This window comes from Heloderma suspectum, chromosome 4 (assembly GCF_057233095.1).
Source record: "Heloderma suspectum isolate Gila_16-S chromosome 4, 16-S_ref, whole genome shotgun sequence".
Lineage (NCBI taxonomy): Eukaryota > Metazoa > Chordata > Lepidosauria > Squamata > Helodermatidae > Heloderma > Heloderma suspectum.
In genome coordinates this window covers 56202761-56219896 of record NC_139461.1, presented here as the reverse complement: position 1 = coordinate 56219896, position 17136 = coordinate 56202761, and the positions used below count along the sequence as shown (strand labels likewise).

The 17136-nt window shown below is 41.0% G+C and overlaps 1 protein-coding gene across 2 annotated transcripts in view; it reads left to right on the top strand.

Annotated features, from left to right (window-relative positions):
- Positions 1 to 15336, top strand: part of KCNB2 (potassium voltage-gated channel subfamily B member 2) — a 276957-nt gene extending 261621 nt beyond the window's left edge. The window contains exons 3-4 of one of the 2 annotated variants that reach the window (XR_014790096.1): positions 4244 to 8950; positions 8991 to 15336. Coding sequence is in view for 1 of the 2 variants with exons in the window: in XM_084849281.1 (XP_084705407.1) it covers positions 4244 to 6403 (2160 nt within the window). In the remaining variant the exon portion in view is untranslated. Of the gene's footprint in view, positions 1 to 4243 lie in introns of both variants that reach the window. The other variant, XM_084849281.1, reaches the window with a different exon arrangement.
- The last annotated feature ends 1800 nt before the right edge of the window (positions 15337 to 17136 follow it).

The window sequence follows — 17136 nt, the reverse complement described above, 5'->3', positions numbered from 1 at the left end:
CATGAGAAGAAAGTGCAGGGAAGGGCGCTGAGGTTGCCCATCAACACCTAGTACCTGGACAACAGACTGAGCAGGCATACAGGCCACCTGGGATGCTTCCAGACAGAGGGCTCCTAGCACTACCAATCAAATGGTGTTATGCAGCTATCCCATCTTTCTCTCCTTAACGGCTTATCTATGGTAAGAAAAAGATGCAAAAAGCAGTGGAAAAACATGGGAGGGTTAGAAATGGAAGATGAAGTTGCCTAGACCCCACTGTAAAATTCCATGAATCAGTCTGGGCGATTGCATAATAAAAGCCAATCTAGAAGCACCCCTAGTCACAGTCTTCCTCACTATGGTGAGATATTGTATTTCTGTTTTGAATTATAGAATCATAGAATAGTAGGGCTGGAAGGGGCCTATAAGACCATCGAGTCCAACCCCCTGCTCAATGCAGGAATCCAAGTCAGAGCATCCCTGACAAATGGCTGTCCAGCCTCGTCTTGAAGGCCTCCAGTATGGGAGAGCCCACCACCTCCCCAGGTAATTGGTTCCATTGTCGTATTGCTCTTACACTCAGGACGTTTTTCCTGATGTTCAGCCGGGATCTGGCTTCCTGTAACTTGAGCCCATTATTGCGTGTCCTGCACTCTGGGATGATCGAAAAGAGATCCTGGCCTTCCTCTCTGTGACCACCTTTCAAGTACTTGAAGAGCGCTATCATATCTCCCCTCAGTCTTCTCTTCTCAAGGCTAAACATGCCCAGTTCTTTCAGTCTCTCTTCATAGGGCTTTGTTTCCAGTAATTATAGCAGTTATTTTTGAATTTGAATCTATTAGCATAGGCAAGTTTTATGCAGTTTTGTTTCTTTTGTCCTTTTTTCTGTGATTCAGTTCCTCTCTTTTTTTGGCAGTGAGTAAGTAACCACCCTAGTTTTAGTTCACAGTGGGCCAGTTTGCACAATCAAATAAGCCACGGTGGCTTGTTTAAATTGGTCAGACATGTTGGATGCCATTAGCCTAATTACCTGCCCGGCCTCAGCTTGTTGTGTCACCTGAACCTGGGCAGCATGGCTTGAGGGGGGAACAACCTACAAATAACCGAATAACTGGCCATGGGTTATTTGGGGGTTGTTTCCCCCTCAAACAAGCCATGCCACTGGGTTCAAACAACATAAGAAGGCGTACTCATGTGGGTAATTAGGCTAATGGCACCCAGCACACTGCTGATTTAAACAAGCCACTATGGCTTAAACACTGTGGCTTGTTTTGATCGTGCAAACCAGGTCAGTGTTTGTACAACACTGCAAAAGCACATTCAACTAGATTGATCCAGTTTTCTAGTTGAAAACTAGATCAACTAGTTCTCAGGGGGGAAGTCCCCATCACAAACAAACATTGGTCAAAGTCAGATCTGTTGCCTGCAGAACTAACAACTACTGCCTTGCTCTGTCTCAGAATGAGAGAAAATGTGTCATGAAGCAGAGCATACTTTAGTTTAGAGAAGAGCTTCAGCTTTGCACTGCACTGCACAGCACAGCAGAACAGAGATAGCCCGTTGGGACTCCTGCATTGTATTGAGCCCATGATCATGTTGCAATTGCCAGTACAGAGCAGTCTATTTTGGGCTGGATACAGACTAAGTATTTGAAATTTGTTCCTGTTAGAGTAAGTGGAACAAATTAGTCATGACTTCTCATTTATTTCAATGGGAACCAAGTTCAACTAATTAAATTTACAGCACAATCCTGTGCATGCTTACTCAAAAGTAAACCCTACTGAATGTAATTTGATTTCATCCCAGATACATGAGTATAGGATCACAGCCTTAGTCTGGATTGGAAAGATAGACAGACACCATGCTTCTTTGCACCATTATGTCATTTGGACGCAAGATGGTTTAAAATGAACAATCTCCCAGAAATATGTATAAAAGCTTTTCTTCTTTTTCTTTTTTGGTACTTATCTAAGTCTACATTGAACTTCATACAGTTTGCTTTAATACTTTTAATGGACAGCAACAACAACAAAAATACTTAAACCTTTCTGTTGAGGGGGGCGATGCATTCCCAAATGCTGCACTTTGGTAAATTCATTTAGCCTAACATTTTCTCAAGTGATCTTAAGGCTGTCCATTTCCTTTTAACTTACAAATAATTGAAGTGCTAAAATGTGAAATACTGAAGTATGTTGAGCTTCTTTTTTCTTGTGCTTCTTATGCTATACTTGGGCCTCTTCACACATAATAATAGCCCATGGGTTAAATAAACCATGGGTATTGGGGACAAGTGATAGAGAGTGGTTGCGCTGCCTGCTGCATGCCAGCCTCTTCCACTTTTAATCAGCCACCTACAATTGGCTGAGTGTGATGTCCAGACCCAGACCAATGGATTGTTTAGGTGCTTAACCCAACAACAAACCATGGGTTACCCACTGGGTTGTTTAACCCCTAAACAACCAAATTGGTCTGGTTCAGACATCATGTTCAACACTGTCCAAAGGAGCCAATTGTGGGTTGTCGAGTAAAAGCGGAAGTGGCAGGTGTGGGGGAGGCAGTGCTCTCTCTCTCGCTAGCTCCTGCATGACAACCCATGGGTTGTTTCAACCATGGCTTGTCATTATTTGTGAACCAGGTCAATGACTTAAAGACACTGAAATATGTGAAACAACAGACATTTTGTAGCCTCATGCAAGTATTCGCCTGTTCACATGCACAGCAAAAGTGGGGATCAGGATCTGGGTGCATATGTTAGCCCCTCTCCAGTGGCATAGTAGTAAATTTAGAAATGCAGGAACTCATTGTGACAGTCTCCAATGGCATTCCAAAAATTTCAGGCAGCTGTGTCAATCCATATCAACAAACCAGTTCGAGCAGTTTTCATCTCCACCAGGAGCACGTCTTTTGTAAAGCAAATAGGTCTTAATTGCCCATTCCAGACCAAGTCATCCCAAATACTTTGCATTCCAATGCAATATTTTGTTGCTTGGAAAATTCATTCCCCCCACAGCTGCAGTGAGGATTGCAGCTAAGCTCAGAGGAAACAGGAAATTCTGAGGGGGTGGCAGATGACATCAGAGTCCCGGCTAATGAAAAAGTGTTGGGGCTGCATCCCTGCGAGCTCTGCCTCAACTACACCACTACCCCTCTCCCAATGTCCCCACACACCCGGCTCACATGTTGAGCACACAGGTCTGAAAAGGGCTCTGTAAGTGCATTCATCTAAACTTTAGCGGCTTACGTGCGTGCCCACGCCCCCCTCTCCAGTTTTGTGATTTATTGTGATTATTATACACGTATAGAATTGTAACTTTATGGAAACATTTAGGGTCCAGGGTCCAGATTCCCCCTGACTCCTTACACAAGCCATACGATGTGAGGAGGCAGGTCCCCACCCCTTGATCTCATCAGGTCCCTGGCTGAAGTGCCAACTTACACTCTTCTACCTGGAACCTACTTTCCATATTCTACCAGTTGCCATATATTTGTTGTTGTTGTTAGGGTGAAAAGATGTCATTTGATTCTATGGCACATATCATTTCATCATCACTCCTGACATGTTTTGTTGTTATTTTACTAAACTTATAGCTTGGCCTGCCGATAGCTCTGCTGTAGTATGGATTCCTGAAATGTATTTCTGATTCATTTATTTGGAGTCATGTCCCACCTTTACCCAGAAGCTCAGTGCAGGTAACATCCTGTTAGCCAAAAGTCACAGAAAATGAAATACTGAACTACAATGTAACATAACACAAATAATGTATGCCAATAGTGTTGCCAAAATGCATGCATATATTCAAATCATAAAGTCATACATACTTTTAACCCTCATACTAAAATGCTTGTCCAACAGAAAGGCTTTTCACTGCTTAGCCTGTGTACTCTAGTAACCCTTGCGGAAAGTGAGTTCTTAAATTTAGAATAGCCACTAAAAATGTCTTTCTACATGCCTTTGAAATTTAAACTTGGTAAGTGGCTGGTAACAGTGCGACCCTATGCTTCTGAAGTAATTCCAATTGTATTCAATGGAACTTACTCCCAAGTAAGTTTACATAGGATTGCAGCCTAAGTTAAGTATCATGTGCTAGCACTTGGGAGACTTAATATGAACTAATTAGTGGCTCTGGCAATAGTGGATCCTACCTAATTGCAATGAGCTGAATATGATGACCTGCAATCCTATTAGTGTACTATTTTCTGTGGTTGAATTTCAAGCATCCATTATGATTTCCTAACCACAGTTTAACTTATTTTTGTTTTACAGATTTTGGCCATTGTATCCATTTTGTTCATTGTACTGTCCACCATTGCTTTGTCACTCAACACTCTACCTGAGCTTCAAGTAATTGATGAATTTGGGCAGCTAAATGACAACCCTCAGCTAGCACATGTCGAAGCTGTGTGTATAGCTTGGTTCACTATGGAGTACCTTTTGCGTTTCCTGTCATCGCCAAACAAATGGAAGTTCTTCAAAGGCCCACTAAATGTGATTGACTTGCTGGCCATTTTGCCCTATTATGTCACCATTTTTCTCACAGAGTCCAACAAAAGCGTGCTGCAGTTCCAAAATGTCCGCCGTGTCGTTCAGATATTCCGTATCATGAGGATACTAAGGATCCTTAAACTTGCCAGACATTCAACAGGACTTCAGTCATTAGGATTTACCCTCAGAAGGAGTTACAATGAATTGGGTTTGTTGATATTATTTTTAGCTATGGGAATTATGATATTTTCCAGTCTTGTATTTTTTGCTGAGAAAGATGAAGATGCTACAAAGTTTACTAGTATCCCTGCATCATTTTGGTGGGCCACCATCACTATGACTACAGTAGGCTATGGTGACATATATCCCAGAACTTTACTAGGTAAAATAGTTGGAGGATTGTGTTGTATTGCAGGAGTGCTTGTAATAGCCCTGCCCATTCCCATTATAGTAAACAATTTCTCTGAGTTTTATAAGGAGCAAAAACGGCAGGAGAAAGCCATTAAAAGAAGGGAGGCACTTGAGCGAGCAAAAAGAAATGGAAGCATTGTCTCAATGAATCTAAAAGATGCCTTTGCTCGCAGCGTGGAGCTGATTGATGTAGCCGTTGATTCCAGTAAGACTGAGGAAGCAGCCAATTCAAAGGAAACCCCTGACGATAACCACTTATCTCCAAGCCGTTGGAAATGGGCCAGAAGGACAATGTCTGAAACAAGTTCTAATAAGTCCTTGGAGAACAAATACCATGAAGTGAGCCAGCAAGATTCCCATGAACTACTGAACAACGCAGCAGCAATTTCCAGCCCCCAGCACTTGAGTGCTCAGAAACTTGAAATGTTATATAATGAAATTACTAAAACTCAGTCTCAGCCTAATCTTAATGCCACCTACCAAGATCCATCAGCAAAACCTCCCCTGTATGAGGAAGAGATAGAAATGGAAGAGGTTATTGGAAGGAGAGAACCATCAGCATCAGAACCGAAAGACATTGTAACTGACATGAGAAGCACTTCTAGCATTGACAGCTTTGCCAGCTGTGCAACCGATTTCACTGAGACAGACCGGTCTCCCCTTCCTCCGTACTCCAATTCTCACCTACAGCTAAAGTTCCCAGTGGAGTCTGCCCATTTAGAAGACCAAAGAGCAAAGAGTTCTCAGTTTTTATCACTCACAAGAGATAAAATGTTTGCCCCCAGAGACATCACCTTTGACTTCTGCCCAGTCGATACAACAATGGGCACTGATAACACTGGCTCCCAGTCTCTGCTTCATGGCCATTTTCACTTTGAAAGTGGTATGGAGAGTCCTAAAAGTTCTCTAAAAGGAAGCAACCCATTAAAGTCAAGGTCCCTTAAGGTTAATTTTAAGGAAAACAGAGACAGTGCTCCACAAACACCACCAAGCACTGCAAGGCCACTGCCAGTAATGGCCACAGCAGACTTCATGCAATCAACTCCTCAGCATATCAGCACCATTCTCTTAGAAGAGAATTCACCACATGGGGATCAGCCCTTGCTAGGTGCTGATGCACCGGTGGTTTGCCAGGGACATTCTAAGAAATCATCCCCTCTGTTTCCAAAGCAAAAGCTTTTTACGTTCCCTCTGAAAGAGAGGAGAAGCTTCACTGAAATAGACACCGGAGAAGAAGACTTCATGGAGATCCCTGGCATTAGACATGACAAGCAGCACGATATCAAGGCAAATTGCTTTGGGGATAAACACAAAGATGGGAACCATTTAACAGAAGAGCCTATTGTCAGCTCTTCTTCACCGAAAAGCTTGGGTCACAACTGTACTCAAGACATTTACCATGTTGGGAGGGAAGTAAAAGGGGACAATAGCCAAGATGGTCACAAAATGGAGAACCATTTGTTTTCCCCAGAAATCCATACAAATCCCGGAGAACCTGGTTACTGTCCCACACGAGAAACCAGCATGTGACTAGTTAAGAGAGCAATAATGACAAAAACTCATTTCTTAAAACCACAGTTAGTAATGCCTATGAACTAAAAGATGGGAAGCCTCAAAAGTACCTAAAATGTTATTTTTGCATGGCATGAAGAATTGTTTAGTTTAAGTACTGTTTAATTTCAAAGTGGAAATCTGCTTTTATGTAACAAAACAAAACAAAACAAAAAAGAGAAAAAAATTCAGGAAAAAAATGACGCAAGAACAGTGAGTAAAATAAAGAGCTCTTTTCGGAGCCCATCTTCTGCAATGTTTGACATTTTCAGTCTTTCACTTATGATTGTAGATATGTTTTTCTAAAAAAATATATTTTAACTTTTTTTTCCTCTTGAATTTTGGAATTTGCACATGAAAGGATGAAATATTGATGCATGTGTTCATAATGGTGTGAACAAGGTGCTGTGAGCCTGCAAAATGTATACATTTGTAAATAGTTTGGGTTTGCGGGGAGATGTACAGTGATGTACAGTGATCAAGGATCTGTGGAAAACATGTTTCCTGGGACCCAGGTACTTCCTTCACAGTCTTATGCCTGGAGGATTTGTACAGACTTATGCTGCAGAATTGCAACTTCTTCTTAAAGCATCTCACCTATCTTGCTTTCGGTTTAAAAGTTCATGAAGTATAAGCTGATTGTTTAAATAAATGACAGTGTTTTTCCTTTTATTTGTGAAGTAAAACTATAGCTCTGATTATTTTTATTTGCATAGATTTCACGGATGCACTTGCAAGCTTTGAATGAAACTATCTTAACACTGTGCAAGATTTAATGACCAGAAATTGAAATTTTGACATCAGAACTGCCAAAATCAAAAACAAAGACAAAATACTCTTATGTTATAGAATTAAATAATTTCTGTGGCAATAAAATGTGCCAAATGGCCATGAAAAGTGATTATTTTATATTAAAAATTTAACATGTTATATTGCAGTTATGATCATTGTATGCACTATTGTTAAAATCTTACTATTTTTAGAAGACAGTTTTTGTTATTGTGTATTTGTTTCTAATATCTCTTTAGGTGCACTGTGTCATTACCCCCACCCACGTCTCACCACTGGGCTCCCCAATTTTAGATACTCCTTAATTTCAGTGTGATTACCCTTCCATAAGGCCACAGACAAGAATAGCAGCTTAGTAAACACAGTCAGAAAACATATGTCCCAAGGAAGATTATATTTTCAATGTGTCCAAACTCTGCCTCAGTTTTGCAAGAGTGATACTGCATGCCAGCTTTGCTTTGGCAGATTCACTTTTATCAGGTTTTCATGTAATAATGTGCAATTAGCACATAGAATACTAACAGTGCAACCCTGTGCATATCTACTCAGAAATACATTTCACTGAGTTTGACTTATTCCCAGGTAAGTGTGCTTAGGATTGCAGCCTAAACTATTTGAAACTTCCATTCTGTGTTTTTTTCTTCTTTGTGATATCTCTTCCATCACATGCATTCTGTACTAATCAATGGGAAGAAAGCTCTCCTGTGATAAGATTAACCAGCACATGAACTGAACTCCCAAACGTGTTTTTTTTCTCCAAATTCCTATAATTATCTCTACAGCCATTACAGATCAGATCACAAAAGTCAGTACTGGACTCTAATAAAATTTTACCATTTTTCATTCTCTCTTATGCAGAACTTAAAAAATAATAATTTGCATGTTCTTTTTTCATCAACATAAATCCTGTCCCATTAACACTGATTTTACAGAGTATAGACCATGTAAAATGCTGATTGCTTCAACAAAATGTTGTTTTTTTTAAGAAGACAGTTTTTGTTATTGTGTATTCGCTTATAATATTAGGAGAAGTGACATTTGCCCACCACTTCTCACCAATGGGCTCCATAATTTTAGATACTCCTTAATTTCAGTGATTGCCCTTCCATGAATCAACAGACAAGAATAGAAGCTGGATAAGCAAGGTCAGAATCCAATATTCACATAAGCTTGTTTTCCATTAAACTTTCTTTCTTCCTTTCTTTTGCTACAAAGCAGCTTTCAGTGAGGAAACTATAGGCCTGATACTGTAGCTCTTAGGTTTTACTTCTGTAAGGATCACACGAAAGAATGAACTTTTCTACACAAGGCATTTATTGTGCACTCATGGTTATTTACGGGTTCTTTAGATGACATTGGAATCCTCCTGTTTCACTTCTGTTTTTAAAGAGCACTTTCCCAGGGGTTTTTTTTAGAGTGAGGGAAATTGGGTATTATTTCTGATGACGAAAGAAAAAAGTATTTTCCTATTTGTGTATTTGCGCTGTTCTCCTATAGCACAGCACCACCCAGAGGTTATGTAGTGGAAAAGGAGGAAAGGAAAAGCTCTTTGTGTAGAACTCAGATCTCAATTCTCCTATGAAACCGAAAGCAGATGCAGCAATTAACAGCCTCGAGTAGAAAAGCTCAGTGTCAAACCTATATTTAACTCTTTGGACCAAATAACAAGCACAGGAAAAGGCATTTAAGGGAGCAATCCTTTGGCCACTAGTCAGTGGCTAGACGGCTGTAGGATACGTCAGTTTCCGGGAACCGACCTCAGAGCCCACACTCCAAGGTCGGTTCCCTGAGACCTGACCTTCCCCTCCTCCCGCACCTCGAAGGCAGCTTGGAATGGCTCTGTGCTCGGAAGAGGAGTGCAGAGCAGCAAAAACAAGGCATTCCGGGGTGTGTACCAGGGTGAGGAAGGTGGAAATGCCGGTACAACACATCCTATGTATAGTCCGGCAGCCACTTCCCCTGCTCCACCTTCCCACAGCTAGACAGCCGAAATCGGCTGTCTAACTACAAATGCAGGGCGGCTGAAGCACGGAGGGGACGATCCCCTCCGTGCTTCTCCTGTCCTGCATTGGATAGGCGGTCGCCTCCAAGTTCGGAGGTGGCCGCCTATCCTGATAGGGTTGCGCCCTACGTTGTTTATATGTTCCTTTGATTTTAAAAAAAAAAAGTGTCTCCAGGTATTCCTCTTATGAATTTCAATCCTGGAATTAAATGTTATTTCTTTAAAATAAAAAAAACACACACCCCAAAAATAATGTCTGGTCATTAATTCTCAAAGTACACATTTGTTCTTCATGGCTGTCCAAGTAATTCTATTTCTGCATATGATTTAATTTAATTATGTGGCACTTTACTTAACCTTCAATGACCTCCATCCTATTTTCATGAACCTCCTTTTTTATTTGTCTTGTTCCATTGGTAGATACTCTCATTGACTTGGACTAAATGCTAGCTAGCTTCTTAAAGACAATGATCCGTAATTTATGTACATTTTCGACATCATGCAGTCCTATTTGCTCTGCCTGTTTATAATGACAACTATATACCAACCAAAAGAAAAGCTAAATGAAAAACGAAACCTTGGCCTTAGGTTGAAAATGGGGGCTTGGTCATTGATTTCAGTGAAGTCATGGTTTTGCTCATAATCCTTACCCAGGGAAAACTCTCATTGACTACCATGACTGTCCTAGAGCTAAAGGTTTAAGGCCCTGATGCTACAATATGCTGTTTTCACATGAAATCTTTCCTGTCTTCAGGGCCCTGCTGGTGTACCATGTGAGACAGATAGTTAATGTTCCCATTTTACAGATTTAGAAAAAATCAGTGTGGCTTGCTTCGGTCTATAGATACATTAGATACATAGATTTTGTTTTGTGTCCCAAACTACTGAAATGACAAAGGGCGATGCTTTGGCCTTTCTGAGTCTGACCTCACGTATGTTGCCACAAATAATTCAGTTGGTGTCACTAAAAATTGATTAGTGCAAGAAGATGACTTTGAAGCAAACAAAAGGGAATCCTCATTTGAAAACTATGAACCTATTTTCTGATAGCAGAGAAAGGCAAAGTATTTCATTCATTTTGTAGAATATACTGTATGAGTCTAAAGATATCACTACTGAATGCTAAAACTTCCTAAAACTAGTGCTGGAACTAAAACTTTACTAAAGAGGCTTGTTTACTAAAGGAATGCCATGTGAACTGACAACACAGCATAGCACACAAGCAACTATACTCTACATATAGATTGTTTCTTTTGATCAAGGAGAAGATAACATCTAGCATATTAGCACCCCTATTCTCTAAAATGGAAAGCTGTCACCATAATTTCATAGCAGGCTTTTGATGCATGTTTACATGTAGATCGGCGGGGGCATGGAGGGTCATAGCTATGGTTATTATTTTTACTCCAAAACATGCCCAAATTAAGGGTGTTCCTTTTAACTGAAAGAAATATTTAGGGTACAGTCCTATGCATGTATAGACAGAAAAAAGCCCTACATCTCCCAGCTTTCCCAGCCAGCATCCTGGGAATCGTAGGACATTCTCAGTCTAAACATGCATAGGATTGTGCCCTTAGTTGGTTTTTAAAAAGCACTGAAATTTGTATTCTAGGTAATGCTTACAATATTACTGGCCCTAATGGATGGTGTGTGCGTTTTTCTAACTAATGCACAATTCTGCAAAACAACAACAACAATTTGGTAACACTATACATTTTAAAGAAAGAAAGTGGAGAGTCAAACTCAAAGGACACGAAGAAATGCAGCTTCAACAGGGAAAAAGAAAAACAGAGCTGTGAGTACACAAGGCATGTTTAAAAATGAAATATATCTACGTTTATTAAGTATGCTTCTATAATAAGGTAGCTATTGCACAGAGGTCAGTGTTATGATTTTAATTCCAAACCTATTTACCTGTGTTGCTTGCACATCAATTGCTATGGTTTGCAAAGGTTGAAGCTGAAACTACAATGAAACAAACATAAAATAAAACCAACATTCTTTGCAGTGGTTGGAGCTTGCCCACTAAGGCTAAACCCTCTACCCAGATTCACCAGTTGAAATTAGTGGGACATAGTCAAGAATAGCTGGTTGCTAAATGGGAGTTTTTCTAGCAATATAAGTTAATAAGAATCACAATATATTTTTCAGCAGTGCTGGTGTAGGGTATTCTTATCCCTCATTTTCCTGAAGGAGAAGCAGAGGTATTCAAAATTCTGATGGAGTCATTTGCGGTTATTCTGAGGTCCTGTAAAAGGAAAGTGCATATGACTGAGGGAAGGACCAGAAAACAATCAGTGATGTGGACAACACACTGCACTCTCTCAAGACACTCACCATAATTTCCAGACAACATGCACTCTTGTCTGTAACACAATGTATGCAACATCAAGGAAGCTATAACATACCATCCCATTATGTGGCATATAATATGCCACATGGGTATATAATATGCCACATGGGCATAGACATAGGTGAACACAGGTATAGGCAGAGGATGTTGTTTCCAGAAAATTGCATGATGTTTCAGAATTCAATAACTTGTCAAGACCATAGAAAACCACATGATATTATAGAGCATTTCAAATAAAGTGACAGCAGGGGCAAATTACAATCCTGATTTGAATCCATAACACAGCAAAATGATATCTTTGAGACTGTCCCCCTGAAGACTATTTTCCACAGCTTTTGAAAGCAGCTCCTTTCTTTCAGCACAGTTGACATCTACCAGGCACTTGAGCATCGACTGATTTGTCTTTGTTCCGTGATGACTGGGAGGTGGCGTTGCTGGCCGCTCATCAAGCATGTTCAGATTATGTACAGATTATAACAGGCATTGCCAGTGGTAAACAAATTCATTGTTTGTGTTCCCCTCTGGTTGACATTCAAACCAGTTTTAAAGGTTTTTGTTGCAGTATGTGATGTCCCTAATACAGTTTAACACTTCCAATCTTGCTTGGGGACCACCACCACCCTGACCCCCTTGAACTGGCTGGTTCCAATAAAATACAGAAGTGCATGCTCTATTTATCTCATTGGAACAAGCGGGTGCAAGATTTATCTATCTATCTATCTATCTATCATCTATTTCCCCAGGGGACTGTATGTCGAAATATGTTGGGCACACCAGATATCGTACTAATATTCCACCTCACCATTTGGGGCTTTGCCTCTCTTTTTTTTTTATTGCTTTTTGGCTTTTTTTGTGCTGCCCCCCACAGGATTCTTTAACACATCAAGCTGTGTCCTGCTGAAGCCAAAACAATTCCCCAGAAGTATGACTAGCATTGCTGCGACAGTTGTGTGTACATTTTGATGAGGCTGTTTGGGATAGTGAAATTGGCTAAATCAGATTGTAGAAGGGGAGTGATTGCTATTGGGAAAATAAAGAAAGCAAGCTCCCTACTCTTCCCAACCCTCCATTATACTGATATAGTTATCAAAGTAGCAATCTTGGATCAAGGTCAGTGTCACAGCAGCAGTAAGGGGAAAGTTGCTCCAGAGAAACAATTGTTTGCACACAGCCTTGGTGACTCCCTTACAACAGGAAATAAAAGAATGGTTGCACACACCCAAGGTTTTTTCCAGCTCCCTTTCTTGATGCAGACCCTCACACTCCCCACAAAGCTGCTCTGAGGGTTCGGGGATCCAACATAGTGTGAAGGGCTGTAGCCGTTGGAAAGTAAAACCAAAGCAAACTCCCCCCTCTCCCACGTGGAAGCACTTTCTGCGCGTGCATGAGGCTGTTTGGATCCTGGCCAATATAGCATCTCAGCACATTGATAACAAGGAATTTGCAAGCTGGACACGGTGGTCTGAGTGATCATCCTGCAGAGCACAGTGTGGTATTCAAAGTACTCCTCATTAAGTGTCAAAAGCTGTTGAGAGGTCAAGCAATGCAGGCTTGGAAGCAATAATTCTGCTGTCAAACCCACACACAGGCATTATATAATTGAGATCAGCTCTGCTGAAATTAAAATAAGTCAGAAAAGCAAATGGGCCATTGGTCTCCTCAAGTGGAGCTACTTCTGCTCTATCATAAATGAGACCACAACCAGGCCTGCACGATGTCTTTTGCCCTTTGGTTGAATGTAAATGGCTATCAGATAAGTGCACAGCGATGGAGAATCAACTTCTCAGCAGTGTATATTCATGTCCTGAAACGAGCATGGATGGACTTCTCTCCATATTGTTATGCACCGTCGCAATTTTGTTCTTTGTTCGTTTCAGTGCATTCCCACTGTCTTTGCTAGATGTTTGCTTTGTTGTGCTGCTTATACAGGGAGGTTTGGGATTCACTCTCATGACAGAAATTCAGGCATGGATCCAAAGATCCCCATGTGCAAGCAGAAAGCACTTCTGCTCACACTTAGGGCTGGGGGAATCTCCGATTCTCCCCACACACAAACACATGCTGTATGTATTGCACACTACTCAAGGGGCTCCCATCAGCGTGGCTTTTCATGAGGAATTCAGCTGGGTGAAAAATCAGCACCCGCTCATAACACTGTGTAAATGGAAATGTCTTCTGCCCACAACCCTCAGAAAACAATATTTTTTGTCATTTACAGCTGCAGTCCTTAAGAAAAGTTCTCTATCCAAAGCCAAGAGTATTTTGTCCTGTTGAAACTAAGGGATCAGTTCAGGCAAGTTAGATTCAGTTCAGGCTCAGAGAACTGAAAAACCATCTCCCAAATCCCTGGGTGTAGGGCAGAGTTTTAGGCTTATACCTCTATATATTCTTACCAAATTATGCAGAGCTTTAACCATGTAATCATATGCAAGTTACTAGCAGTCATGCAGATAAAATTACACTCTTAGGGATCAGTTTTCAGTAAAAACAAAACAAAACCAGAGCTCAGCACTTAGCCTGTTGCATTGAGATAACTGGAAATAACCACTGAATATGTACAATTTCATGTTTATAAGTTATATGTTATCTCTTGTATTTGCTTCATATCTACAGTAGCATGAACACAGTTTAGTTACGTAGCATTGTTTTCTTCTATGGATGCTACAAATGCTGCAGGGGGGGAAAAGCACAACAGTATTTTTTTTAAAAAAAAATTATCTTGGCACAATAGCTGTGTCTTTACTATTGTTCGGTTTACAAGGAATGGCAGCATTTCATTGTAAATGGCTACACTACTAACTTATCCTCACTTTTTAAAATGAAAAACATACTTTTGGTAGGCATATTTGTCTCATCTGATCTCATTCATCTGCCTTTACAAAATGCCCCATCTAAAATGGGAAAGTATGCTGCTTTTGTTGTATATATTATTTGTCTTTTAGGGATGGGGCAAGGCTGAAAATTACAGTGTTTTTGTAGGGCATTTTGCAATGGTAATAGCATCAGACATGCTTTGTTGCATTATTGTATTGACTAGGAATGTCTTGGCTTTGTCTTTTTTTCTGTAGGGAATACCACTTTAACTTTTTCCCTCTTCTGTCCATCTTACACCAGTAATAGCACTTCACATATAATGGTATTCGTATCAATGTTTCCATATCAGCTGCATTTTAATGTCATGAAAAGGAAACGTGATTTGGGGGGAGGGGTTATACTAGATTTTGCTGATCAGCTAAATATTTCTGCACCAATCAGCATATAAATATGCATGTGGTCATCTGTATTGTACAGTTATTCAACATCAAGATACTTGTTTATTTTCTGTCAAATGTCTGTAAAATGAATGGCATTGTTCTCCATTTCTGTCTGCCATATCAAGCAGGATAGTAAATAAATGTGTAAATGAATCATCCGTGTCTCATTTCAGTTCTCTGCATGAAGCCACTTTACATTAAACATTGCATACCTACCAAATGCCAATCCATAGTGACTTTCAGTTTCATTTTTGTGGGGACAGGGGGGGACACCTGTTGAAAGAACTATACAAAATGATGGAGAAATAAAAAAAATGTGTGGTTTGCATCACTTGTACTTGACTTCAACAGTTAATTTCCAAGCAAAGCATCTCAGGCAGCTTTGCTGAGAAATATCTCTGGAGAGACAAGCAGGGAGGGTTAAGCATAATGAGGATATGCCTGCATGAACACCACTTTTTGGGTTCTTCTCCCTTCCATCTGAGGTTGTCCCTTGATATCCTTCTACTTCTCTTTGGGCAGTTCTTGTCCTAGACTATTCGGTCTCTCTAGTCGTAAGCCAGCAACTTCAGGATTAGCGACCATTGCTGCTTCTACATCAACATCCCTTGACCTGGTGCCCTCCAGAGGTGTTGGAGGCAACCCCCATCATTCCCAGACAGCATGACATCTGGAAGCCACCAGGTTGGGGAAAACTCTTCTGCATCATATATTTGTCATCAACGGCCCCCTACAGAGGCTTCAGAAGTGACAAACATGCTGCAACAGGTGAAGTACAAGCGACTTGTATTTAGTTCTTATTAGTGCTTCCTATGAAACGTTTATAGCGGAAGTCTTGCACCCCTTCCCTGCAGTGAGATGTTTGCATTCCAGATATACAACATAGTGCTCAAACATCACACCACAGCAAAGATGCAGGAGTCCCATTTTGCACAGTACACAAGAATCTTTAGAGAAAAAAGACATATAATTCATGTATGCTCCTCCGTTGTTGCTTGTTTGGAATATATAAAGTTCCTCTGGGCTGCCTTCTTGGCTCCACCTCTTCTCTACTTATAGGCTAACCTATATATCAGGGATACACAACCTACAGCCCAGCCTGCCCCCAGATGCTGCCAGTGATCTGCAGCTCACCTCCCCTTCTTTGCAATTGCAAGTTGCTACAAGTTGCTATTTCCTCCCACCCACCCATCGAGGATGTTCTAGGAATGGGACTTCTATGACAAGAACCACAGAGCTTCCAGGAGGATGCTTTAGGAATAGGACTTCTATGGCAGGAACCATAGAGCCCTGTGAGAGTGGCTCCCAGAGGGGCATTTTTTAAAGTAAAAAGAAAACAAGGGTGGGAGCTAGGAGAGGGGGGGGGTGCGCGTGCATGCGCCAGCAGTGAGGAAGAGTGTGTCTGTTGTGTTTATGTGCAGCCCCATATCCGACACCAGATGTGGCCCTCAGGGGAGAAAACATGCACCCCTTTTATAAATTATCCCAAGTCATCTTCCAGCTCTTGCCTGAGTAACAGCCAAATATCCTACCTGTTGTATTCTTCAGTTTCTGTGGACTCTCCCTGCTGCCTCCCTCCCTTCCCACCTGCCTGCTCAGTCCTTCCTGCTCCGCTGCCTCCTTCCTTCTTCTTGGTATTAAGAACACTATGAAGTGTTGCCTTACCTGGGAGGAAGATGAATTCAGACTCCACTTCCTTCCATCGCTCCTGAAATTAACAAACATGCAAGACTTTCTCTCAGGACTCCATGTGCCATGTTTATCTGGCTCATTCTCAGCTCTCCTAGTCTAAGTCTATAGAAGGTTTCAGGTTGCCAATAAACCTTACAGAATCCTAAAACCCTCAAGGGAAGAGACAGGCAGGCAAAGAGCCTTCAAGCATAGGGTACAAGGTTCAAGAGAATCAGAATATTATTCAGTGGGTACATATTCCAGTACAGAAGGACTGAAGAGCAAAGAATTGATTTTAAAGATAATTTTACATGCACCAATTACAAAAGTTAAGCAAGAAACAGGACCCGAGGGCCAAACTGGATGATATATTAAATATATAATTATATTTGCATATATTTATATATTTATTTTTTACAGTAGTAGCCGGGGCGGTGCTGCTCTGGAAGCATGGAGAGGGTTTAAGCTTTCCCCCCATATTTATTTATTTATTTATTTATTTATTTATTGCATTTATACCCCGCCTTTCTCCCTCTCGCAAGGAACTCAAGGCGGCTTACATTATCCTCCTCCTCACCGTTGTATCCTCACAACAACAACCCTGTGAGGTAGGTTGGGCTGAGAGTCTGTGACTGGCCCAAAG